Raw genomic sequence first — 27763 nt, 5'->3', positions numbered from 1 at the left:
CTGACGCAGGCCGCTCAACCCACCTTCGACTCAAGAGGACACAGCGTTAAAAGCAGAAACATTGGACTCATGGAACTGAGCAGCTGCCTAAAGCCTCTGCTTCCAGTTCAACTTATGATTTACAAAATGCTTGTGAACTGGATGAGGTGTAGGAGGGGAGAATAACCCACTGAATTATGCTTACTTGGCCTCATTACAACATCAACATTATAAATGCACAAATATCCAAATTAAAAAAAAAAAAAGAGATGCAATATTGATCCCATGTGTCTGAGCCATCAGTGAATATTCATCCAAGATCGATACACTTCATTCTGTTAGCAGATGAATTTTTGCACCCTGATTTCCCATTCTTTTGCTGACCTGCCCTACCATTCAGTTACAAAAGGTTGCAGCAGATCTCATGGCATTGTTCCTGGAGACTCTGGGAACACCAGCCCTACCTCTGTCTCTGAGGCACACAGGTGCTCTGGGAAGTTCTGCACAGAAATGTTATCATTTTACCTATTTCTGTAATAATAATACTGGAAAAAGGACTGGGCTTCCTGCCAAGATTAGAGAAAAAACACAGACTAGTTAGGAAATGCTTTTTCTATCAGGGATAGAATTATTTCATAGACTGGTTTGGGTTGGAAGGGACCTTAAAGCTCATCCAGTCCCAACCCCCCTGCCAGCAGCAGGGACACCTTCCACTAGACCAGGTTGCTCAAAGCCTCATCCAGCCTGGCCTTCAACACTTCCAGGGAGGAGCAGCCACAGCTTCTCTGGCCAACCTGGGACACTGTCTCACCACCCTCACACCAAAGAATTTCTTCCTCACATCTCATCTCAGTCCCCCCTCTCCCAGTTTCAAGCCATCACCCCTTGTTCTGTCACTCCCTGCCCTTGGCCAAAGTCCCTCCCCACCCTTCCTGGAGCTCCTTCAGGTACTGGGAGGCCACTAGAAGGTCTCCCCTGAGCCTTCTCTTCTCCAGGCTGAACAGCCCCAACTCTCTCAGCCTGTCCTCACAGCAGAGCTGCTCCAGCCCTCGCATCATCCTCGATTGTTGTCGAGAGACAACAACGCTGTGAGGAAAGGACAGGTGAAATAAATTGAGCAAGCTGGGCAAATATCCTATCCCAAACCAGCATTTACTTGTGGGGAAAAATAAATAAATAACAGATTTTGAACTGTTGGTGTAAAGCTCCAGAGGCCACTAGAGAGATTCATGCAACTGGTGAGCTCCTAAATTTGCATAAGTATAATTTTTTTGACTGAGAGTACCACGAGAATATCCCTGCGAATTAGAAAAATAAAATAATATATGACAAAACTTCACATCAGCATGTTTTTTGAGAAGACAAATTACATTGTTCCAAAATTGATGCTTTCAGAAGAATAGGACACGTTAGGGGAGGAAAAAAAAAAAGGCAACTTGTGAGATAAATGTTGATAACTACACAAGTAAAAAAGTTTGGAGAGGTTTTTGGATTTTTTTCACTGTGAGGGTGGTGAGACAGTGTCCCAGGTTGGCCACAGAAGCTGTGGCTGCTCCTCCCTGGAAGTGTTGAAGGCCAGGCTGGATGAGGCTTTGAGCAACCTGGTCTAGTGGAAGGTGTCCCTGCTGATGGCAGGGGGGTTGGAACTGGATGAGCTTTAAGGTCCCTTCCAACCCAAACCAGTCTGGGATTCTGTGACCCCATGAGGTATGATACGTGCTGGTTACGAAGGATACAGACAGTCCTTGGCCCAACAACAGCTTCTACTGAAGGAAACCAAGCTTTTTGATAGAATCCCAAGAATGAGCCATGAATTACCACGCGACCCAGGTCTGTGGCTGCATTCCTCGCTGCCCCTCAGCTGCTTGAGAGAGGTGCTTTGTAAATACCTTTAAGGAACACAGGTTTTGGGGAAATGTGATAATTCTAAATGCACAAAAAACTACTATTTGGAGAGAATTCAGAGAGAGACAGATTCTTCTCTCCGAAAATAAAACTAGTGGCTGGATGCCTGTACTGAACTATATTTAACACACGTGCACAACTCAAAAAGCAGCATCGCTGAGGATTCAAAGACAACTGACAGCAGGCAACAGTCTGTTTCTAACCCTTTAGAAAGGAGGTGCCAAATAATAACTCAAAGTTAATAAAAAACTATTTGATTTTTAAGGACCAAGATAGAACACTGAAATCAACGCAAGGCTTCAAGCTGATGCTGTTAAGCCACAATGGAAGAGAAGTCTTAAATGACATCAAGACATTCCAAGGTATCACACAACAATTGTCCTCAAACCTGTTTTTCTTCCTCCCTTCAACCCAACACCCTCTGCCCCATCCCTGAGTCTCTCCAGCTGCAGTTTGGAACTTTTCAAACACCTCAAACTTGCTACAGGTACAGGTTGGTAGCGGAGCACGGGCAAGGAACGGGATGAGAAAAGCTCTCACCTGCTGGCTGGCCAGCACCGGCTGCGGCTGCCCCAGCTGCAGGGAGGCGACGGTGGTGGGCTGGACAACTGGGAAGGGCATTGCCGGCTCCTGGTAGTGCTGGGGCCGCTGGGACACCCCAGCGGGTGCAGCCTGAGCGGCGGGGAGGCCAGGCTGCAGGAGGGAGAGCACCACGTTAGAGAAGAGCAACCCTCACGGTAAGAGAGTCTGCAACAGCTCACCAAGAAGGTAATTGCAAGGGAACAGTCTACTGGGTACTTGGTTCAACATAGAGGGGAAAAAAAAAATAATTAAAAATTACCTGCAAGGAAAGGGAAGTTACTTAAACACATGGAAAAAAGTCAGCAAATTCCAAATAAGACAACCCAACTGCATTGCATTTCGTTCTGGAAGCAAGAGTGCAGACCAGTAACACCACTGAAAGCACACACACACTGAGAATACACCAACAGCAACAAGGTCTTCATGGGGTGAAAAAGAAATTTATCACCACCAAGATTTTTATAATTTCATAAAGAATCACTATCTTCCAAAAAGGCAGGTAATTTACTTGAAATGGATGCCAAGCAAACAAATAGAGAAATGAGAAACAAATTAAAAATACAGTGGAAGTGAAAATAAAATAGTTAAAAGAAATTCAGGTGAGGTTTGTAACAACAGCAGTTCTCTAAAACTTCAGCTCAAACAAAGTGGATAAATTAAAAATAAATGGTTAGTCAGACTGAGGCTCCTAAGCCTAAAAAAAACCTTCTACAACTCCAGTTATGAGCGTGTTATCTTGGTAAATAATCTCCCAGATAAATACAGTGATTTTTTTTTTTTTCCGCCTTGGAAAATTGAAGGTTTTAAGCCAGACTTTTGTTTCCTCTGTTTGTTGAGAGTTTTAAGCCTTGGAACTTTTTACCTAGGTTATCGCAGGAAAAACAAAATATGGAAACCTCATCAGAAGATAAAAGGCTATGAGAAATATTTTGCTCGCAAATAAAGGTTATTATCTTGCCAAACCCTCAATCCTGAAAAAAGTCATGGATTTAGGTTAAAATTACTAAAACCTATCAATGGAAAGAATGAGTCTGCTCTAAAAGAGCATGCTGCTCAGCTCAATTTAATAAAAAAGAATTCTGCTCAAGATGTGCCTTTTGACGGTTATATTTGGAGTTGTTAAGTTAGTGCTTCAGGTGAAGAAGAAGGAGGAAGGACGCACCGCAGGAGATGTATGTGCACAGGAAGGGTGGTTTCCACGGTGGAGGGAGCTGGCTACAGATGCCAAGGATGATTTTTTTTCCTTCAGGTAAACGCAGTCACGCTTCAATGCATTCATAAAGTATTGTTCATAATTTCTTGCAGGCATTTTTGAAAAAAATATAAGGTAAAACCAGGGAAAATTGTGCACTTTGCAAGTACATAGGTTAAATCTGGATCAAGCTGGAAAAAAACACTGGTCCTGGATTTTATTTTTTCTTCTAAGTCAAACAGAATAACAACAACAACAACAAAAAAATAACCTACCACATCTTTACTATCACTGTTACTGGGCAGGTTCCGTCCGCTGCTCAGGGTAGCTGCAGTCACCAGCTTGCTCTCCGCCAGCGGTGTTTTCCCAGCACACACTTGACAACAGGGCTGGGACTGTCCAGGCACGCTGGCTGCTCCACCATCGCAGGATTCAGAAGGCAGAACATTTTCTGCAACTCTTGCAGATCTCACAGGAGAAGAACCAGTCTTTTGGTTAATTATGTGTTGTAAAGATTCACGTAACAGAGGCAGGTCTAAACTTCTTCCCCATGGCCTGCTGATCAGCGGGACAGGATGAGACACTGACTTTTCTGGGTGTTGGCTGCCTGGGGAGTGAGCATTTTCAACAGGCATCAAGACATGCGACACGTTTTGATCTCGGCCAGACTGAACTAAGCAGGCTTGGCAGGTCTGAGGAGGCTGTTGAGGAACCCTTAGCTCTGTAGGGCGTGTAGAGGTCCCCAGTGCCACCTCAGGTGACACGCCTGCTGCCTCTTTTCTAGCCTGCAGATCCGTGTGTTTCTCTCCCGGTTCTTGGGGAAAGAACGTTGTGTTTGGAGTCAAAGCCACGACGGGGTCGCTGTGACGGCGAAGAGCAGCACGAACGCCGTCTGCCGCGTGTAAGGGGTGCAGGCTGGAGCTGGAAATCGGTGCTGCCGCAGCTTCTGAAGGACACAACGTGCTCATGTCATTCCTCTCCCTGGAAGCACCTGGAGATTTATGTTCACTCGCATGTGTTTGTTCTTGCACCAGTGGTTCCAGTAATTGCTTTTGGTCAAGGTCATAACAGCATAAAAACGGGAGCAAGTGTGAACATCTGACTGGGCTACCAGTGCCTGAGTGTGAAGCCTCAGCGATGGACATACGTCGCCGTCCATGTGCAAGATGAAATCCAAAGCCAGAGCCAGAAAGGCAGTGACTGAATGTGTGACCTTTGTCACAACTGGAAGAAACATCAGATCCAAGAGGCTCTTGAACAAATGAAGGAACAATAATGTGTGGCTATAGTGACAGTGAACAAAAACAAACAGAAGAGTTCTCAAACACATGCATGAGTTTAATAATCGCAAAGCTACTAATGTAGTTTCAGTGACAACAGATTAATAAGAAACTTTTTTTACTGAAGGATGACAGCTGCCTGTGAAGCATTCCTTCAGAATGGCAAATACAGCCAGACACCATCTACTAAGCACACATTTCGGATCCACCAGAAATACATCACTAAGCAAAAATCACCTTTGCTAAAGCTGAGGGAGGAAAACATGAATCAAGCCCTGAAATCCACACCTCCTGAAAACCAGGGTATAAATGAGCTGTTAAGTACGATCTAAGATACAAAATGATCTCAAAAAGCTTTAGACTTACTCCTGAGGGCTGCTGGTAGTGCCCCAGCTGCTGAAGGCCGTGGGGCACAGCCTGGCTCTCACTCAGAGGTGGGCTGTACACCCGTTGGATAGCAGGAGGGACTGGATCGGGCAGAGACGAGTAGATGACACTTTGCTGGCTGCTTTGGGAGTCTGAATAAACAGTGGACCCCTGGCCACTGTCAAAGGTGCTGTCAGCTGAAAGAACAATATTTTTCATTAAAAGCTCAACAACTCCAAATGTTCAAGTAATGATTTTAGAGCACGGTCAACACTGGTTTATGTAATTAGAATTTTTACTGCCCTAGCCCTTTCCATTATATAAATAAATTATACAACACAAATTTTATTTTCTACAAAAGGCACATACTGCTTCTCTTAAGCCAAAAACCATCCCCATGGATTTCTGTGCACTATGATATTTTAGGCACATTGATATTTCCTTTAAAGGGCAGAAGGTTGACATTAAGAATTGCAGATGTTTACAGATTTTGTACGATGAAAGGAAAGGGAATCCCAACCGTAACGTTCATAGGAGATCACGGAGTCTTTTAGAGCGAGATCTCCCAGGGATGCACTGACTTTAAAACTTTTTTTTTTTATTAGTAGCACTGAAAATGACAGAATTCTTTATATTGTATGCTTTGTTAGTTCGGGAAATCATACCCTACTTGAGCATCTAGCAATAGCTCACGGTGAAGAAGAGGTAACAAAATAACGTGCAGGTCTGCAGTGATTTAGGAGCACCCTTCAGAGCGCTGCCGGAGTTTCTCATGTGGTGTTTGCCCAGCTCACTGGCAGAACTGGGCAGCTGTGGGTACTGGGCAAACCCCACAGCCTTCCTCAAAGGGAAACAAATCTTTTCACTGTACCATTGCGTACTACTCATTTAAAAATGTCTTTCCATTACTTTTGAAGCCTGTAAAGTACAGGTGCCTAGTTCTTCTTGAGGAAAAGCTACTGCGTTCTTCATTTGAGAAATAACACGAGACAGTCAAGACTGTAGCTGTTAAGTATCCAAACGATAAATAGCTTGTAATTGATTTAAAACTCAAAGGAAACTGTAACACACTTAGAAAAACATGGCTGAAAGGACAGCAAGTTTAAGTGCTGTTTCTATTTCCAACACTTTCCCCTTCTCTTTTTTTTCCGTATTCCAAATAAGGTTTTACATATTTGGCTTTCAAATAACAAATTATTTTTTAATAGCACCAGAGATTACATTTCTCCTTAGTACTCACAAACTATTCTCCCAACTGTTTTTTTGCAAAATTAAACTCCTCTCTATATTTATTCAGCTCATTTCTAAAGAGTCAACATGGCCCTGCCCTAAGAAGGCAGGGATTTCTGCCGCATACACACTTCCATTTTATTACAAACAATTATTTAAGACTTCAGAGGAAAAAAAAATGAGAGTATGATGGTAGAGTGCTGAAGTAAAAGCTGTGAGTCACTCTCAGATTTTTATAGAACAACATTCATTACACACATTATTAACTTACATTTTTACATTTGACCTCAGATTATTATACAAATTAGTAGAATAGTAATGAATAGAGGTCTCAGGCCTAACATCACCAAGAAAATGCTCAAAGACATCTGATAGTGAATTGTCAAATAACACCTATATTGGTTAAAAGTTGAGGAGGAGCAGGAAATAAACTGGGGGGTTTATATTTAGTATAAAACTCTGCCAGCTCATGTCCAAGAGAATCATGAGAAGCACAAGTAGCCTCGTGCGCCGATGGAAAGAAAAAGCCTCATAATTACAGTGTTTCTCACAGGAAGCAGATAGCATGAAATAAATATACAATTAGAAAAAATGAAATGAGATCAATTTAGCTTCAGAAAAAAAGCTCTGTAAATACTGCAATATTCTGAGTGTTACGCAAATATGTCCATTTCTCATAGCTTGTAAAGGTTTGGTTTCTTGTAGAAGCACGCTGGGTTATTTTAGTATTCAAAGCAGACCTCTGTATAGCAATTTATACGATACCTGAATTAAAGCAGCAGCTGTCTCTTCACTAAAGATAATGCATCTTTAATTTAAATGTGCTTACATAAAAGTCCAGAACAGTAAAACAGAAACATTATGCTAATAGTTAAGTAGCAAAATACGTTCAGCAGATTTTATCAGAAAAACTGGCTAGAAAAGAACTCACAAAATTTCAAATCTTCCAAGCTAAAAATATCTGGCAACATTTCCTTCAAGATGTTTAAAAGTATAAATAGATTAAGATTTCAATACCAGAGCTTGACACGCTAACAAAGGCTGATTTTAGGGGACAGAGACAGTGACAAGTTACTTTAGAGAAACAAGACCACTGGTTCCTCATGCCTTGCTGTTTGCTGGAGGGAACTCTGATGCTTGGAAATAAAACAAACAAACGAGCTCTGCAAGCAAAGCCAGGTGGCTTCTTACTCGGAGACAGACCAAAATCAGCACTTGGAATTAAAACAGGAGACGTGAATCCACCTGTCTTGAAATAGCCCCCTGGTCACTCTTGGATCAGCCCCCAGCTGAATGTCAAGGGTTGGCAGATCATCAGCTTGAAGCTATCAGGGCCTGGATGGATGTGAGCAACCACCTACTCCAGCGTGCCCTAACAAAGATCAAACCACCCCTTTGCTTCAAGGCCATGAGCTCAGGACAAAATAGAGAGCCTGGAGGAACAGAGAAAGCACCTGCATCATGACCTAAGGACCCCAATAATAATTACAGTGTCAACCCACAAGGTCTGATGCTCCCAAAGTGTGTGAGCAAACCACAGTTGTTATTTCCCACAAAACAGGGAAACCTTGAATGACATCATCTAACATTCAGAGACGGATTTATTTTTTTTTTCCTGCTGTAGATCTTTGCACAGCTTCCCAAAAAACATCACACAAGCCATCAAGAGTAACTCACAAAACACAAGAAACTGCAGGGTTCTGGTTTCAGCAAGGTCTGCTTTTGAATAAACATCTCCACATTGTCAACATCATTTGAAAAAGTCACCAGTTGCTCTGACCAGTTTGGTGCCAATTCAACTTCCGGAGGCTCTCAAATTGTGTTTCACACAAACTTAGTGTTGATCCCACCACCTGGCACCAAAAACGTGTATTTTTTGTGTCTGGCAGCGGGTCTCCTTGATTTTCAATTTACAAATATGTTACATTTTCTGATGTTACTGCTACTGAAGGAGGAGCTACCTCTATATATTCTCTATATTCAGTTTTTCCTGAAATTTTATTAATTTCAAAATTGTTTGCATTCGTCCAAGACACTTGTGTTCTTTGAGCTACTGCGCAAAAACCTGCACAGCGGCTCATCTCACTGCTGAGCTCAGATTATCGTTGACTTTTACCCTCAGACATTCATCACAGTGCACAAAAAAACCAACATGAGACTTACAGGCAACAGACGTGACGCTGGTGGGCAGGTTTTGCTGAAAGGGATGCTGGTCTGCCTCAGGCTCCTCCGACTCCGACAGGACATGGTGACCAGTGTGAGGAAGATAGGTGACTTGGACCTGCTGCGCATGCGGCGTCTTCAACTTCTCCAGACATTCAGAGTCCCGACGTTCCTCTGACTGCATCCTGGGCCAAATTCTCTCTCTTCTCCATAGTATTAACGCTACTCTGTCACGTATTGACTTTGCAACTATCTTGAGATCATTTTCATGAAAAAATCCAGAGTCAATCTGCAGAGGAGGCACAAACTCAGCAAGATTGTGTGGGCACAGATGTGCATGCACATGCGTGTATTACCTGAATTTCTTCCTAACAGACAAATTATCAGTTTGAAATAACATGAATTACATATTTATTCCTCGCAAGAACAGGAACTCATGAGCTTGGTGGCTTTTTTTGAATAAAACTTCTATCCTTAATGCATTTTAAAACAACAATATGTAATTTCTAAGACCTGAGTGCATACTGGGTCAATTTATTGACCGTTAACATCCATTGAGAAGATGAGAGCAAGTTTAACTGCAGGTGGGTTCCCTTTTTTCTATTGGAAAGACTAACAGAATAGTCAAAAGAGGGGCAAAAACATATTTGAAAAATGCTTTTTGAACAATGCAACTGGAGTAAACCATACTACATCTAAATCAGAATTTATTGCCTTAACCTTTCCAGCATACACAGTTTCCCAAACTGCTGTGCTTGTTATAACAGCAAGTCATGAAGCAAAGGTGTTAACAGAATTTCGTCTCAAATTACCTTCTCTTAAAAGGTAAAGTCAGTATTCATTGACTTTTATAAAGAAAAAGCCTATCATTGAGTCAAATGCAGACTGTTCACATTTGACTGAAAATAGGACCAGGCTTTCTCAGAATTTAACTGCTCAAGAGATAAAATGGAAATTCATCTTTGGGCTATTTGTTTGCATAATCTCCTACAGCACAGGTATGAATTTCAGTTTAATAATGACCTCTCTACATTCTTATATTCATATTCTACCGATTTGGAAGCACTTAATATACATGGAGGAAACTAGAGGTTTTCCTTCTTTGCTCTTGCCCAGTTTTACAGCTTAGATTTTTGCTCTTGAAAATTAATAGGTGCAAAGCAGCTTAAAATACAGCTGCAGATGGATATGAGTATTTTCCACCACCTCTGCCCTCAGACCTTACTGACATCCCTGAATCCATGATCCAGCAAATGCTAACGACAGAAGGGAGTTACTCGAGAGAACCACACAGATCCAGAGAACCTTGTATGGTATCAGCTAACACATCCAGTAGATTCTTCATGACAGAGCTTAATGGGAAGGCACTTTTACAGTTCCCACTGGTTGTGAAGCGTAACTTAGGTTGTAAACCCACCAGAACGTTTCAAGTTGCTTTTGCCCACATTGTTTGGACGGGCTGGAACACCTCACTACTGAAAACCCATCAATAACGATAAATAATTCACCATACTCAAAAGGTCTCTTCCACAGCATGTAAAGCAACACAAATTGATGAAAGCACATGGCTGTGGTGTTCCACAACACATAAGGGCCAGAAAAAGACATTTAGGAATTAACGTCCCCCTTTGCCTCCATCCCACCCCTGCAACAGCCTCAAGTTTGAAAGCATTTCATATGCAGGCACATAGGCAACTGTTAATGTAATAGTAAAACACAGGTTTTAAAATAGTTTGGGAAAGGGATAGTTTGTATCACAGTACTTTGGGAGTGATCTTTTTAAGGATACTTTTTATGAGCATTATTTCCTCTTCAAAACAGAATATCACAACTATAGGCCAAGTAACTTAGAGAACTTCAAAGCTCAAAATATTTCCAGAAATATTTAAATGCAAAATATAACAGCAAGTAACTGCACCAGAGCAACTTTTAAACGAAGTGAGTTCTATAACAATACATTGCTCAAAAAATATTGGACCTACTGCAAACTAACAACAAGATGACAGAGGAGCCTGAATTTCTCCCACTAAATCTGGAGTGCTTGGTGATGACTCCAGGCAACACTACCAAAATGAGTGCCTCCTGAGTGGAACAGGAGTGGTGATGACAACACCATTAAATGGGATCCCTTGGGATCTAGGATATGATAGGAACATTTCTGCAAGCACAAGAAAATTCAGAGCCTTGACTAATTGCTTACTGGTTTTAGGTTTCCATGACGTTAGAAAACCTGCAACTGCAGTAAAGACATCATTAAAATAAGAGTTCAAGGACTATATAGTGAAACTGAAACACAAAAGAGTTTTTCTAACAAAACCACACAAGTTATGAAGATAGAGAAATTCACCAAGTTAAACTTATCTGTTAAAAAATCCAAAGCTTATTCCTAACTCTGTGCGGTGGGCTTGGGTCTGGTTTCCTATTTACATTTGGAGATAGACTGGCTGACCACAGACTTGCCTCATCTAATTCCTCCTCAGTAACACCGACAGAAAAGATGGAAAGAAGTGTTCTGAAGAATTCAGGGCAGAATATTTTGTGACTGAACTTCTGAACACTTCTAATTTATTTCAAGCTGCTGTCTGAAACTAAACAGATCCCAACAAATTTAAAGACATTCAACAGCTAACAGACATTGGCAAAAGAGTTTCCACAATATAAAAGTAGAAGAGATATCTATGGTCCCTAAGCTATTTGAAATGCCATTTCCTGCATCTGTTTTCATACTTGGTAAACAATATTTTTCCGTTATTAGTTTTTCCCTGTTTACCCCTTTCTTGTAGCGTTCATTTTAAAATCAATACAAACTGCTTGAACTAGACACCTGGAATGGTTTCAATGGAAGTTACTTTACCAGACTTGTTCCTGCTGTCCTTTGAGATTTATGCACTACATTATATATATAATTTTTGCCAGAAGTATATTTTACCATTTCTTGTGCAACATCATCAGGAGTTTCCTTCTCCAGATCAAAAGTAAACTCAATGGCTCCATTATCTTTGGGTTTTCCTTTCAGTTTCTTAGGATCTTCTACCCAGAGTCTTAAGGCAATAGAGGATTTCCTACCATGGTCTTCTTCTGCAAGTTCCACTCTTACCCCAGTATCTTCAGCAAAAAAGGCATGGCTTAATAAATCTTTAATTTCATATCTGCAATAGATACAAAGAGTATTCAAATACTGCAAGTCTTAAGCACTTTGAAAAGATGTTTGTGACAAAAAACTGCTGTTAAAGGCAAAAACATTTACAGTGTGTTTAGTGTTAATCCATAATGAATTTGTGTTCTTAGCAAAAAACCATAGTATTTCTAGTGTTACTGAGGACTGCTGAAAAAATGATGTTTCCTGTTTCACAAAGTTTCAGCAACATTCAGATGCCACAAGCATGTACAGACATGCAGATTATAGCTTTGCTCAACTTTTCTTAAGTATCTGAGCTTAACGAGTTCTAAAAAAAGAGGTTCCCTCCAGGTAGTCAGTTGAGGTCCTTAAAAACCATATTTGTAAAAGTTATGAAATACTGAACAGCAGACACGCCAGTCTAGGAGAGGTCAGTATGAGAGATTAGGTTTTAAAAGCAAAGCTGGAAACAAGGCACAGTTTATCTTCACATCCAGAGGCCAATGAGCCAATGGAATCTGCCATAACAGCTTGTGGTGAAGCCTCTACCATGTCCCATTCGTGGTTGACCTCCACCACACTTGATGCTCCATGAAGAACCTCCTGAGAAAGATTTTACGGACAGCTGTGCCAAAATCTGCTAGAATATGCTAGCTCACATAGCCACAACGATGTTTTCTGACCCTGTTCTTTGAAGCTGAGAGGTTGAGGACATAACAATGGCATTTATTCTATTATTCTGACATTATATGACAGGAAAGGAGGCAATTATTTATATCTGTATTTCCATTCTGCATTGTCTCCTGCACAGGGAGACCCAGAGGCCGGAAAAAAAAAATACAAAGACAGCTTTAAAATCTCTGCATACACATTATTTAGTGCAAAACTTGATTACTTGAAACAAACCTTTCTTCTTTATTTTTGCAAATACACTCCCCAATTATCTCCTTAATTTCAGGATCAGTAACTTTCTCAAAGCTTGCTGGCTTTATACCCTAAAAAGACAGAGAAAAACAATTTAGTCTGAACAAGAATTACATTATATCTCTTAATTAAGGACATTTTTGCTACATTTTACAGTCAATTCAACCCTTGGAACAACTAATACTTTAAAGTTGTTAGTCTGAATGTAAAACTGAATCGAAGATTTTGGGCTATCATATTTTTAAGTACCATTGCACTTCTAAATAAGCACACAAGTTTGTACACGAACTCAGCCATACACAGGACAAACCTCCCCTCTTCTTTACTAACCTTTGCAAACCTTATTTTTATATCGTGTGGTCTCTGAAGTCAATATTCAATAAATAGATAATTTTAAATTTTCAAAATAACTCTTTTAAAAAATTATTCCTTTTATGTTTTTTGCCTGAACTTTCGAAAAGCTAAATGAATGAAGACAAATAGCCATGTTTTTCTTCAGATAACCAGTTTCAAGAATGAGTCAAAAATACCTTGGAAGACCCACACAATATTCCATATTCCTGTATCCCACAAATCTTTTGGTTTTGGATGTCCCCAACACTCTCCAACACCCTTGTCTCCCCAAAAAAGCTAAAAAATTAACCCAAAACCAAGCAGGGGAGAAGGAGAATATGCCTAACAGCTCTGTGTTGCTCTTGTATTTCTCCAGCACATTGTTCCAGTCTTACTGGGAATGAGTGGCAGAGCAGGCGTAGTCTAGAAGTCAAGACAAATTTCTGTCAAATGTTATCATTTTTTCTGGGAATAGTGTTCAGTTCAAGCTTTGGAACAGCTAACCTACAAGCATGGCCTTTCAAGGAGAAAACCCAACTGTGCATTTCAGAAGAAAACTCTGAAAAGCAAAATCCACTTCACGTAGGGAGCTCTGGCTTGATGCAGGTACAACAGGACAGTTTCCATTTCTTTCAGGTTAGATGGGATTGTTTTAAGAAGATGGAGAGGATTTAAAAGAAACACGCACACACTTCTAAGGCAGCCACAGGTCATCCCTCCCTACTTCCTCCCATTTCAGGACCCAGATCTTAACTCAGCATGATCCTCCTCAGGGTATATAGTCCCTTAATTAAAATAACCTATATCTTACCAAGGTAGAGACTGTAGGAGAAGCAGTATGCACATGCTCAGCCTAAATAACAGTTTATACATTCTGTCATCTTTCTGTACACGTGATCAAAATATTCTACAAAAAGAATTACAACGCAGGAGCAGCTAACAGATACCCAGCATCCCTAACACGGGTAACTCATTCCCCTTCACTTCAACAGGCTGCCCACGAGCACTTTTCACGCGTATATTCAGCTATAGTTGACAAGAGTGGCAACGCAAGAAGTTATCCTCGTCATTTGTGATGTTCAGCTTAAATCACACAAACATTGATTTCATTTTAAAAACACATAACGTGTCTACCTACTAGAACAAGATGTATACAGATGAAAACCTGACTAAATTAATTTGGGACCAGATTCTGCAATTAGACCCAATTACTTAAGGACCCAAATATTTCCAATGAAGTCAATAAGCGGAATAAAAAGGAAATATTATTTCCTTTATGTAAAAAAACGGAATCTGATTAAGCACGTAAATGAATGGGATTTGGACATTTAACTCCATCCAAATCCTTTTAAAGTTTTACCCTGAAAGAACATTATATAATGGATCATGCAGCAGCAGATAAAGGGGCCTGAAGTCCTGAGGAGTGGACTTTTGGCTCACCTGATGCTGCCTTGGATAAAAAAACAAAAAAAAATATGTACTGGAGAAAATGTCTGCAAGTATGTAACTCAATTAGGTCTTGAATAAATTTTGTGGCTAAATTTCAATGAATGCTGGCAGCTCTCTAAGAATTTCTGAATATTCTAGCATCAGATTATACTTTTAGATTTTTATTAATATTCTGTTGCCATTCAAGTCTCAGATTCAACTTTAAATGTGAATTTATTTATTTACTTATTTATTTCAGGTCAATCACTCTTTTTGTCTTTGAGTAAAACATCTAATTCATAAATTTAAAACAACAAAAAATCACAGGGTAGTCACACAAACACTGAGCTTCTCAGTTTTGCCCAGGTGGAGAGCTGCTGAGATCCGGAAAAAAACCCCTTTCTTGTGGGAAAAAATAAAAACAAAATAATCCCTACATGTGGCTGTCTGGCTGTGACCCACTAAAAAGAATTATTTGCTTAAGCAAACCTAAATCTTACTTACAAGGTAAGGGTTCAAATTTTGCATATTAGAAAAATGACAGAGCGCCTAGCCTACCATAGCCCCGACTTGCTTAAAACAAGCCAAAGCACACACCACAGTGCGTCAAGAACTCCGACACCTGAATTAGAAATGAAAGAGAACACAGAAGTACCAAAACATGTTTTTAGCATGAATCCTCTATACTCTAAAATACTCTAAAATACCCTAAAAGTTGCGTTCTTAGATGGGGAGGAGCTTGAAGAAATTGTTGGTAATTCACAATGAAAGCAATAGGACAAATCTCTACATTTTCGAGCACTCCAGTTTGCTACCAGAAATCATGGATTTCCATCTCAGTGACACTTCTCAGGAAGAACAGGCAGTAAAGACCATCATCACCTATAGCTTCATGTTTACTGAAAAATATCCCACAAACGTGCATCAGCATCAATTCAACTGAACAGAAACCAAAGATGCATAGATGTGGTGCTTGGGGACAAGGTTTAGAGGTGGATTTGGCAGTGTTGGGTCTATAGTTGGACTTGATGATCTTACAGGTCTTTTCCAACCAAAATGATTCTATGATTCTATGAAAACAAACCCACAAACAAACAAACAAATCCATCCCCCAAAACCCCAACACAGCAGTAGAAGCAACCTTCACCATACTACCTGAAGGGCTTTCAGCTACCTAGAGGAATATATTGCTCAGGTATCTGCTCACTCAACGGATGCTGCCAATTGCTTTTTATAATTGCAGAGCACTTCGTGGGTATCTTAACACAAAGTGAACATATGGGACACACAAATAGCAGATATATATCACAGTATCTCTCAATTTAATTTTCTTTTCCAGAATTCACAATCAATCTTCATTTATGTGGTTCGATTTGAACTCTGACATGACTGGGATGGAGCAGGGCAGGACACGCTGGGTGTCTGGAAGGTTTGCCTGGAAATGGTCCTTTTGACAAATCCAGAATGACTGACCCCAATTTTGGACCTTACAAATTGCAAAAAAAAAAAAAAAAAAAAAGAAGAAGAAGAAAAGCTACTCCTCCAAACAACGTTTTACTTTCCACATCTTTTGAAGGAACACTGGCTCCTCTGAACATCTATTGTACTAATCTACTGAACAGCTAAGCTATGAATAGACGACTAAAACAAACAAGAACAAAATAAGCACAGTGAAGTACTGAACAGAACGGCTTTGCCAAAGTCTTTTCTCAATGCCCATATGCTATAGGATGCTTTTGCTCCTTACTCTTCATTAAAAATCTCCAAGGCCACCCCTCTGTAATGCTGCAAACCCTCCCTATAGCGCCGTGCCCTGATGCTTGCGAGCCTCCTGACGATGAAGGGCCTTTACACAAAATGAAGAGTCCTATTTGCAGTCAAAGGACTCATCTCATCCATTTATACAAAAGCCATCTGTCCTGAGCATTCCCGAGGAAACACAGCACCAAAATTCAAAGTATATTGGCTAAGGAATTATCCACAGCTGTTTGAACACTGTACAGCCATCTTGTAAACTAAAAGAAATTCAACACCATTGCATCTGAAATGTAGGGCTAACGGGTTGACCGAAGGTGCACAGAGATATTTTCATACAAGTTCCTTAAATGCTAAAAAAAACATTAAAAAATCCAAGAACAAAATGAGAGGAGATCAAATAATCTCCCTTTTGATAATTTCTCAAATGGGATGACTGACTTTGAATCCCTCACCACCACTCACTCTCCACACCCTTCTGAAGTGATTAGATTTGAAATACATTGCACTTTAGTGTAAGACAGTTGAGTCTGCAGCCAGGCACATAAAGGATATTAAAGTTTTAACCTCCGCGCTGGGGGCAAAAACATGAAGCTTGTTTTTCAGAGCTCTAAAAATAGCTACTTGTCATTGTCCCATCAGCAGAGCACACTTTTGAAAGAGTAACACGTAATGCTTTCTAAGACGCACAGTGTACGTCAGACAAGTCATCATTATGCCTGATCCACCTCAGTCAGTGATTTTTCTGAAGGCTTTCCTTTCACCTAGGAGGTGTCCTCCTCCTCTAGACGTAGTCTACTTTGGACTAAAACTCCTGAAGGTAGTCTCTACACTCATGTAGTTCCTAGAAAAGGAAAAAAACACTTATTCCAAAAAAGCTGAAACCATGTTTCCAACTGAAATTCCACCCTACCACACTCTGAAGTCAATAAAATGAAGGTAAAGTTCTCAATTTTGTCAGGATTTTGTTCCACAACATTCAGCAGCAAGATCGCCATGTGCAATTATAAACTCATCTCTATTTCACTCCAAAATGGTACTCAATCCTAATGCTAATCTAAGATTATCACATCTGAGAAGACATCCAAACACACAAAAAGTCAACGCAATGACATAACGTTGTCTACTGTTGCTGTGCCACAGCTATTGCATTTATTCCATCTGTGTGAGAAATATACAATACAGCCTGCAAATGGCGAGAAAACATTCAATACATTTATAAAAAAGAAACAATATGAAAACTTGAAATGCAAACCAGAGCACTACAAACATGCGGGTCACCAGGTCTGTGCTGCTAAACCCACCGAGGTCACCATGGACCCCCGGCAGATACAGCTCTCTGCTGTGCATTCTGCAGTGCATCAGTAAGAAAACATTGGACTGGCGCTGCATGGGAAGGTCACGGACTCCAATGTTTCATCAGTATTGTCTACATCAAAATCACTTGGCAGAATGATTAAACACAAAAAAAATCTGACTAAGAAAAACCATCAAGTTATGCATGAAAAATGAGATTATGGCATCAGAATGAAGGTCACTGCAAATATGCTGATCAGGAAATCACTCCCAAGTTAACTGCAGTAAATGTGGCTTGGACTTGCTGCTTGAAAAAATATGTATTTACCATTTACGTTACATATCCACTTTTTTAAAGTTTACACTCCAGAATTCAGGCTGAAAGGGCAGAGAGAGAGGTGACAAGTCATAACAAGCACGTCTCATCTGGCAAAGACATTTCCCTCTGTACATATGGGAAATGACTGCTACTTTCTCCTGGACTATTATATACGTACAGTTAAACATATGGAAAAACAAGAGTGGGAAACTAAAGCAGCCACTGAACCATGAGAATGCAAGTCAGGGAGAATTAAAGGTCACTGAAATAAATAAGTATAATAATTTTACAGTGCAGACATGCATAATATGTAATATCTTAAAACAAAATAGTAATGTCTCAGAAAGGTAATGTTTTATTTTCTATACCAATAAAGATTATCAATGCACGTGACTTTAACAGCTCTGGCTTCAGATGCATCTTACACCCTATTAGCAGGCAAGAGTTTGATAGGATGTTGAGATACAGAGCAGAAATAATTGAAAAAGATATGAAAATGGCAAAACCACAGTAACACACGGACTGTGCTGGGCAGCAGAGGGAAGGTGCAGCCCAGCATAATCCAGAGCCAGGTTAGAGGAGATCTAAAGAATACGGTGGTGATGGTATCTTCCCTAGCAAGCAATCACCTACTTGATGCAAACATCACCAATCAATTCCAACCCCTTTAGATACTAACAGCACCTCCAGTAATTGCCACCACGGTGCAGAGCCCAAGGCAGGATAAATCAGTTATTTTATTTTCTATTTTTAAAATAAAAGCATCAGGAAACAGGACACAACAACCTCCTTTTTACCTTACATTGACCCTCAATTTCAAACACTAAAATAGCGTTTACATTTCTGGTGTAAAAAAATCCAGTTTAATCAAAAATTAAGTAAATTTCTTGCTGACAAGCTAAAATACATGACAGTGTTCAGGAGCACTGCATCATTGATCCCCACCACCTGGGAAGGTCAGGGCCACCTTCTGCTCTAGTGAGAACCCCAACCCTCACCCCATGCTGGGAAGAAGACAGTGTAATTCAGACTTCTGGTTTTAGTCTAGGCTCAAATTTTATACTATATTTCAGTCTAGTACAAACCAACACTAGCAATAGCTGCTGCGTGACCAACCCGAACTCTTCATGAAAAGTGATTTTAGAGTTTTTTCGGCTGTAAGGCGCCACTGCCCCAGCTAACGGGGCAGACCCCACCATACGGTGATGGCCCGGGACAAGGCGGAGGGACCCCACACCCGAAATGCCAACACCTCAACAGCAGCAGCAGCAGCAGCAGCTTCCCTCGGCTCCGGGCGACTCACACGGGTGGAAACGGGTTCCCTTGCTGTCGCCAGCTCTTCTGCAGATGCAGCCCCTCTAGAGAAAGAAGCTGTTGAGCCCAAGAGAGAGGTTCCTCCTGGGACCCGCTGCTCTTCTGGCACCCTCACCCAGAGGTCCACCCCCTGCTCCTCCTCCCAGTCTGAGGCTGGTGCAGCTCCACAGGGCTCTTTTCCTCTCCACAGGGAGCTGGTTAACCCTTTCCTTGGAACAACAGTAAGGCAAATTTTTCCATCTAAGGAATCCAGGTGCCTTTGCTCCCACTGCTACTGCCCTGGTTTCAGCTGGAAAATGCAGTAAACACCTCCTCTGTGTCCGTACCCAATGCTTTCTGCCTCAACTTTCCCAGGCAGAGAATTCTGCTTCAAAAACACTCCTTACAAGCGACCTTTCAGCAGCTTCTCCGCCACTACTTGTTCTTCGTAATAAGCATTATGTTCCATCTCTCTAAATTTGCTAGTGTAAGACTGGTTTTACAAAGTTCTCATCATTTACCATGCAATCCTCCGCTCTGTAAAGGTTATTGCCACAGAAAATGAGCTGGCTTGAGCGTTCAACAGTGTCTGAAAAATGACTACTTAAGGCTGCACATTGAAATATAACATCTAATTAGGAATCCTCTGATTAATCATTATTCTTTGTCATCTTGGATATTACTTTGAAAAACGAGGCTTAGGAGTCTTCTGAAATCTTAATTACCGATATTCCAGATGGCTAAGAGTTGTACACAGGGTATGTGGAGCAATGGAAGACATCTACGTTATCTGTGACTCTGGAAGCATACGCACATACTCAGGTCACCTTAACATCAGCTAATGGTGATGGCAGCTCCACAAAGAAATGAGGAACACTGCGCACGCGACGCCTGTCCAATGCAGCTGGAAACATGCCCCACACTTCTCATGAAAGCCAGTCAGTATCTAGGATTAAGAGACCAAAAGGGCACCCAGTAACACACTGAGGAGACGAGACCCCGGAGCCTAAAATTAGAAGAGACTCCTGTTGTCACCATGTGAAGCTCTAGAGCCTAAGGAGATGTCTTCTAAGCGTGTTGGGTTTGTGTGTGGAGGGGGAGTTTTGGTAGGGGGGGAAGGGGCTACAGTGATGGCTCCTGTGAGAAGCTTCCCCAGCTCCAAGGCAGACCCACCTCCAGCCCAGACTGAGACAGTGAGTGAGGGGAAACGCCTCTGTGAATCCATATTGAAGAAGGGGACAGATCAGTTTGGCAAGAGATCAGGAACATCAACAACAACCTGAAGAGGAAAGAAGAGGGTGATGTGAGAGAGACAGCTACAGACACCCAGGTCAGTGAGGAAGGGGAGTGAAGAGGTGTGTTGGAGCGAAGCTTCTCCTGCAGCCCATGGTGAGGTCAGGCTGTCCTCCTGCAGCCCATGTAGGTTAATGAAGGACCCCACACCAGACCAGGAGGCTGTGCCTGAATGCAGCTGTGACTATGTAGAAAGCTCATGATAGAGCTGAAGACCCCAGAGATGCTCACAGAAGAGCAGGGGAAGGAGGTGTGCCAAAGCGGAGACCCGTCTCCAGCCCATAGAGCACCCCATGCCAGAGCTGGGGGCTGCCCCCAAAGAAGTCCATGACTCTGTGGGAAGCCCACATTGGAACACTTTGTTCCTGGACTCTTTTAGCCTGCGGGAGGGACTCCATGCTGGAGTGAAAGAGAGTGTGAGGAGCCATCTCCTTGAGGAGGAAGGAACAGCAAAGACAACGTGTGACAAACTGACTGCAACCCCCATTCCCTGTCCCCTGTGCCACTGCAGGAGAGAAGGTAGAGAAATGGGGAGCAAAGTAACTTCAGCCTGGGAAGAAGGGAGGGGGGGGAAGGTAAGATGTGGTTGTTATGTCTCAGTATCCTACTCAGATTGATTGGTAACAAATTAAACTGATTTTTCTTCCCCAGTTGAGTATATTTTGCTCGTGACCATAATTGGTGAGAGAGCCATCCCTGTCCTCATTCCAACCCGTGAGCCCTTTGTTATGTTTTCCCTCCCCCATCCCACCGGAGCAGGGGAGTGGGTGAGCGACCACATGGTCTTAGCTGCCAGCTGCGACTAAAACCATCACACTAAGCTACCTCCAGAGATGGCACTTAGAGCACATCCAAAGGACTACGTATCTAAATGAAGCCAACAAGCCACTGTGCCAATCGAAATAAACTTTTCCTTGTAGGAGAGGAGTGAGAGGAATAACAACGTGATAAAGCATCGCGGAATAATGAGGTGGAACAAGCGGTTGTCCTCATAAGGATTCAGGCAAGCAACTTCCCTGAGCCATCAAACGTATTTCACTTCTTTGAGAAGATGTAGGACACGGTCCCAGCCAGCTCGTGGTGCAGAGCACGATGGCTTGCAGTCAATACCTGCAGATCCATCTCTGCACACGCTCCCTTCCCTACAGTGCCATAGGGAGCTGCTCCAGCCACAGCCAGGAAGCTAACTGCACTGGGGAGCCTTTTTTGTTGTTGTTGTTGTTGTTGTTTAATTATTATTATTTCTGAGTAGCTATGGGTTGAAAGCAACACTCTAAGAAGAGTTAAACTACCAGAAACCAAGGTTGCAGTCCATTGGGAAGGACTCAGCTTTATCAAGTTCCAGCTTGTAACAGTTTACTCAGTTACTCGATTAACAGTTACTCAGCTTGTAACAGTTTACACAAAAACGGGCTGAAGCTGCTTCCCCTCTTCAGATGTGTCCTCCTGCTTTCAGAAAGTCATGGCATCTCTCATCTCCAGCAGGGACATCCTCCTGTGTCTTGTGATACTGACTTCAACTTTTAAACACAGACTCCCAAATCATTTCCATCCTCCCTCTCCATTTCCATCAGGCTAGCACAGAGATCTACGACAAAAGCACCAACTTCCTGGCATCCCAGTCTTCAGTGGTGGAAAAAGACAGATATTGAACAATACAAACTATACTTATACAAGTTAAATTGCACACAAACCCATCACCTGGCAGACACGAGTGTTTGGGTATCTGATGAAACCATCTCCACATCCGGTGTGAGATGAGCATACAGCAAATCAGAAAATGCAATGTTGACCTTGAGCAGCATTTGCTGACTGCAGGATTTCACAGAACTGTACTTGTCCTGGCCTGATTGACTAAACCTCTTGGAGAAGGCAAGTGGTCTCAAGTACCTTTCGAAATTAACCAGTTATTACTAAATTTCATTTGTGAATATTTTTGCTCGTAACAAGCAGTTGGAGAAGAGGAAGACAAACTAATTTTGGGACCACGCTTTTGGAGATTGAGGGATGGAGCTGCTCAGTATATCTACTGCGTAAGCCTAACTACTCTTTCTACCTTATAGGCCAAAGAAATAAAAGCAACCTTATCTGTAGCTAATTTCTGCAAATTTTAGTGCAGTTTTCTTCAGAGCATTACCCTCTCCACATCCTGTGTGTGCAGACTGCATCTTTGCTGATGCATGAGGGCCAAACCACAGAGCTCGCTATCTTTGTAGCGACCAGATGGAAATAAGTACCTGGGAAAAATCTTTGACAAACCAGCCTGTTTAATATAATTTACCCTGAAAAAACCTCTTGTAACTCTTGGTTTCACCTAAGCAGGTAGAACAGAATATAACCACAGCTGCCAAAGCCTTTGGCAAGTCTCATTTCTCCGCAGTCAGTGATTTGCAACCCGATAGCATCTTCCAGACTCAGGAGTTTTTTCAGGCATTTGCAGTAGATAAATACACTTATCATCTAGGGGTGAGAGTGTTGGAGAGGATATTTTATTTAGCGTTGAGATTACTTTAGATAGGCTTCTCCTCTAGCCTAACCTCACCTGAAAATGCAGCAAACCCATTTCCATGGTTCCTGTCTGGGCATTACCAGACCTTGCAGAGTTCCAAAATGCAGATATAAAGCTCCTCTGGCTGACTCCAAAACTAAACATTGCTATCTTTTCCCTTTTATATCTTCCCATAATTTGATACACATACAAACAGTGAGAATCTGTGCTGGAAATCTGAATCAAACATCCTCCACCATTTAAATAAATATCAAGGTTGCAACCTAAAAGTTAGTCCTTTTAGTTTTGTGGGAAACTTGACCAAGTCTGAAGAGTCCCCATTCAGGAGGCAAGACTAGAGCAAAGATTTTTCCCTGCTCGTTCTTCCCAAGTTTTATGTGGTTTTGGCTGATGGAGAGAAAAATCAACAAAGAATACTGAAAGTATTTTACGCAGCTGCAGTACAGTCAGACACAATCCAAACATGGAACTGCAAGCTTACAAATAAACCTGTGACAGGTTTGCAGAACCCAGAGCTAAAATCCCTCAAATTCTGCAAAACACTACGCATTCAACAGTACTGACACCTCATTGAAATACAGTTTTAAACCTTCAGATTACAAAATCCCAACATAAATTAAGGATGTTTACTCACACAGGTTACTTTCCGGTAAATTTGAGCAGCATTCTGGCATTCTGAGTAAGGGTATTCTGAGGTAGCCATTTCCAACATGCACATTCCAAAAGCATAGACATCCACAGATTCATCGTAGTGTTCCTCATACATTTCAGGGGCCATAAATTCTGGTGTACCTACACAGACATGCACAAAAAGAATGTACATTTTTGATAAAGTCTAAATGGCTTTAACCACAATCTTTTTTGCTGATAAAAGTGTGCCCATTAGAGCTGTGTAAGGGGGTATATGCAAGATTATTTTGAAAGAGGGAAGTAACTAGAATAAGCTCCAGCACCCTCCCGGGAAGAAACTCAAAGTCAATGCACAGACTTATATACCTACGGCTAGCTGGTAATAGTATAAAAATACAATACAAATAAAAATACAAGTAAAAATAAAAAGACAAATAAAAATATAAGAGGCAAGAGAAAAAAAAAAAACAAAACAAACAAAGAAAAATCATTAAAATTTAAAAAATTAACAAGAGAATGAGATATGGGCCATTGCCCGACTGTAGTGGAAGTCATGAAATGGTTTATTTTTCTGGGCTGTGTACAGGTTTGTGGAGATGAAAAGCAGAGAAGAAACGAGAACCTTCGCTCTTGTTCTGATCAATGCAAATTTGCCTTTTTTTTTTTTCTTTTTTTCCTCCAGAAACATACAGAGCAACTACCCAGCAGCCAGACAGCATTGTGAAAGCAAGTAGTGTCACGAATCACCTACAAAATCACGCACAAAACATTAAACAGAATTCTGTCACTGGTTTAGTGGGACGAATCAAGGAGGTTACTCACAGAATCAAGTCCTACTCAACAGGGGATTAGGGCGTCAGAAATCCGACGCAGCTGGATAAATAGGAAGGGAAGGACTGTACTTACTGCTTCATAACGGGAAGCTGCAGCTTCGTGACAAGTGGCGACTTACAACGCCTGCACAGTTTGCACAGCAAAATATTCTGAAAAGTGTGGTCTTACAGAGCAAAAGGGAAAAAAAATCCCTTGGGTAATTTATTCCAGGAAGCATATCTCCTAACGTAACTTATGTTTAGGATTGAAGACTAATTTTTTTTCCTTTTTACATTTAGAAAAGATGAAGGAAGAGAGATCAGTGCAGCCATGAGTTGGAGGAGAGGACCAGCGAGCCCTGAGCACTGGGATGCCAAAAGGAGGACCAGAGGTCTTGGACCACGTGAAGGATCCAGAGGAGGCCAAGAGGATGATGCGAGGGCTGGAGCAGCTCTGCTGTGAGGACAGGCTGAGAGAGTTGGGGCTGTTCAGCCTGGAGAAGAGAAGGCTCCAGGGAGACCTTCTAGTGGCCTCCCAGTACCTGAAGGGGCTACAGGAAGGGTGGGGAGGGACTTTGGCCAAGGGCAGGGAGTGACAGAACAAGGGGTGATGGCTTGAAAGTGGCAGAGGGGAGATGGAGCTGAGATGTGAGGAAGAAATTCTTTGGTGTGAGGGTGGTGAGACCCTGTCCCAGGTTGCCCAGAGAAGCTGTGGCTGCTCCTCCCTGGAAGTGTTGAAGGCCAGGTTGGATGAGGCTTTGAGCAACCTGGTCTAGTGGAAGGTGTCCCTGCTGATGGCAGGGGGGTTGGAACTGGATGAGCTTTAAGGTCCCTTCCAACCCAAACCATTCTGGGATTCTGTGATTCTATGATCTGGAGAAACTCTGCTCGTCCAGCCCAGCAGCAGCCACCTCCGCACCCAAACTGACCCCTGAGCCCCGTGACAGCCTGGCAGGTCCCTCAGTTTTTTGATATGACATCTCTACATCAGTAGCAAAACCACAACTGCAATAAAGGAATATCTAATGGGAAAAAATAGTTCTCATATACATTTGGGGACTTGATGTAAGCTTTTTTTTTTTCTCTAATGGTAACATAAATGACATCTCAAAATTAGTGTCTATCAGTAAAAAATCTGCATTTGCACATTTTCTGAAGGCGACCTGGCCTAACTTACAAAACAACCCTCAGCACAATTTCTGTCAAATTCATTTTGCAAATTTTGGGATTGATCTCTCTCCTTGTTTATGGTCCTTCCACCTCAGAGACATTCATTCCTTCAGCCTCTGTGAATCAGCCAGACCCGTGTTGTGAAAGCCTAACTTAGTGCCTGCTTGTAGGGTTTTTCTCCCAGCTGTCACTGCTGCTCTGAAATGGTTAATAACTTCCATAGAGAATGTTTTTTGGAGCTGCTACCTTGTTTTAGAAGGAACAAGACTCAGAAGCAGGAGTGAATCTCATGAATTATGGAGCATTTAAAGCAAATCTGGAAAAGTGATAGTGATAGTCTAAGAAGCAAATGAAATCCTTGACACCGTTCCAAAATAGCACAAAAATGACATTTTCCCCCCATCCCTTGGGGGTGGGAAGGAATATAGACAAGTATTCTTAAACAAAACAGACCACCTAGATGTAAAGCTGCTCAGCATCTATTCAGCTTCTCTTGGCAGAAGGAGTTTTGCCCTGGCTTGGCTCCCTGCAGAGATACACCGCAAGGTCAGGCGAGCATCAGCAGTGGCACGATCGCAGCAAGGGAAAAACTGGACCCCAGCCATGCTGACTCCATTCCGTTCAGACCAAGGTAAAACTGCAGCTACTAATACTCCCTTAAAGCTACTACATCTATGGAGGGGGCAGAATTACTCATCTCACCAGTGTTTCCAGGCCCTCCTAATTCTTTCCTTGGAGCAGTACTACTCACGAAAAAAAGATGAGCCTGGTTATAGTGCCAAAATGAAGGCAGACACCTTGCCAGCAACCTGCAGCCCTTTTCAGTATTTAATTTCTTTTAGACACGAGCATGCTTTGATGGTGTTGTGCTAACAACTGATTTTACAAAAACCTGTATTGGTATTACTAATATTGTTCCGTTACGCCCAATTGTTACACTGCAAAAAAATTACATGAAGAAATACTGACCTTCAACAGAAAAAATCCCACCGGTTATTAGAAGTTAAAAACTAGAGAAACTTAGCAGACATAAACACCACATGATTTCACTAAAATCAACAAGTTAAGGAGACCCACAGTAGGCAAGCCTATATCTAAAACTTCTGTCATTTTGACTTCAACGATACTGGGCTCCCCAAGCATTAAAGTCAATACTTTGGTACAAATAATTGTAAAGAATTATAATCTCTGAAAATTGGAGATACCAAAAGAATTATTTAAGCAACTGCTGCTCGAAAAATAGGATGCTATTTTCATATATAGTAAGGGAACAATGGTTGTCACTATCAGTCTGCTAATTCTAATTACACAGAACCTAATTTCCATTTATATTGTAAGCTGAGATACGACTACGTGCGCGATAACTTCTCCCACTTCCAGCATCATTCCTCAGGAATCTGCAGCTTCCTAGAACCATCATCACCTACAGGCCTGAACAAGGGAGATTTGCTGTGGAAGCATGGGTAATTGAGAATTCAGGAAAACATTACATTTACACAGAGAACATGAAATGGAACTTTTGCAAGGAAACTACATCCTTCAACAGTCGTTCAGAAAACGTCCTCCCAGTTCAAGCAAACCCACGTTCTCACGCTCCCCCCGTGGGCACCACCTAAGGGCATCGGCAGTCGCACATCCCAGTGGAAATGTCTTTACATTTCATACCTACTGATTTTTAATAAATGGTAGATGTTTCAGCAGAACTCTGCCAGGACGGTATGGAGGCAGGGTTGGGCTCTGCAGAAGGAGCTTGTTTTGCTGATGCCCTAGTAACTGGGGATGAGGTGTTCCAGCCAGACCAGCTCCCCTGCGGCCTCTCTGCACTGGAGCGAAGCCTGGCTCCCCGGGGCACTGCCGCCTCTCCCTGCAGCAAAAGTAACCGTCCCTACCCCAGCACCACTGGCAGCAGCAGACTTCCCGGGGGCTTTCCCAGGCTTCTGCAGCACTCCCTTGTTAGGGACAGAGCAGGGCATCCTTTCCCTTTTCTTCTCCCCTCCAAGCACACACTGAGCCTGTTCTCAGAGGGTGATGCCCACAAGCTGCTGTGAACCCTTCCTGCTCCTTTTGAATCATAGAATCACAGAATTGTTTAGGCTGGAAAAGACCTTTAAGATCATCGAGCCCAACCAAAAACCCAACGCTGCCAAGTCAACCTCTAAACCATGTCCTCATGCACCACATCTACA

General features: G+C 42.0%; 1 protein-coding gene across 1 annotated transcript; it reads right to left on the bottom strand.

Moving 5' to 3' along the window:
- Positions 1 to 2424: 2424 nt before the first annotated feature.
- Positions 2425 to 23757, bottom strand: LOC104528952 (serine/threonine-protein kinase WNK2-like; the record flags this gene model as incomplete). The annotated part of the gene is made up of 6 exons (XM_010173112.1): positions 2425 to 2577; positions 5305 to 5501; positions 8698 to 8986; positions 11627 to 11846; positions 12722 to 12810; positions 23600 to 23757. Coding segments are annotated over 6 exons (1106 nt in total), but the record flags the coding sequence as incomplete, so codon positions are not given.
- Positions 23758 to 27763: the final 4006 nt, after the last annotated feature.

Source organism: Antrostomus carolinensis, unplaced genomic scaffold, assembly GCF_000700745.2.
Source record: "Antrostomus carolinensis isolate BGI_N321 unplaced genomic scaffold, ASM70074v2 scaffold13678, whole genome shotgun sequence".
NCBI lineage: Eukaryota > Metazoa > Chordata > Aves > Caprimulgiformes > Caprimulgidae > Antrostomus > Antrostomus carolinensis.
The sequence above is the reverse complement of the archived record's forward strand: the minus strand, read 5'-3'. Positions and strand labels throughout refer to the sequence as shown.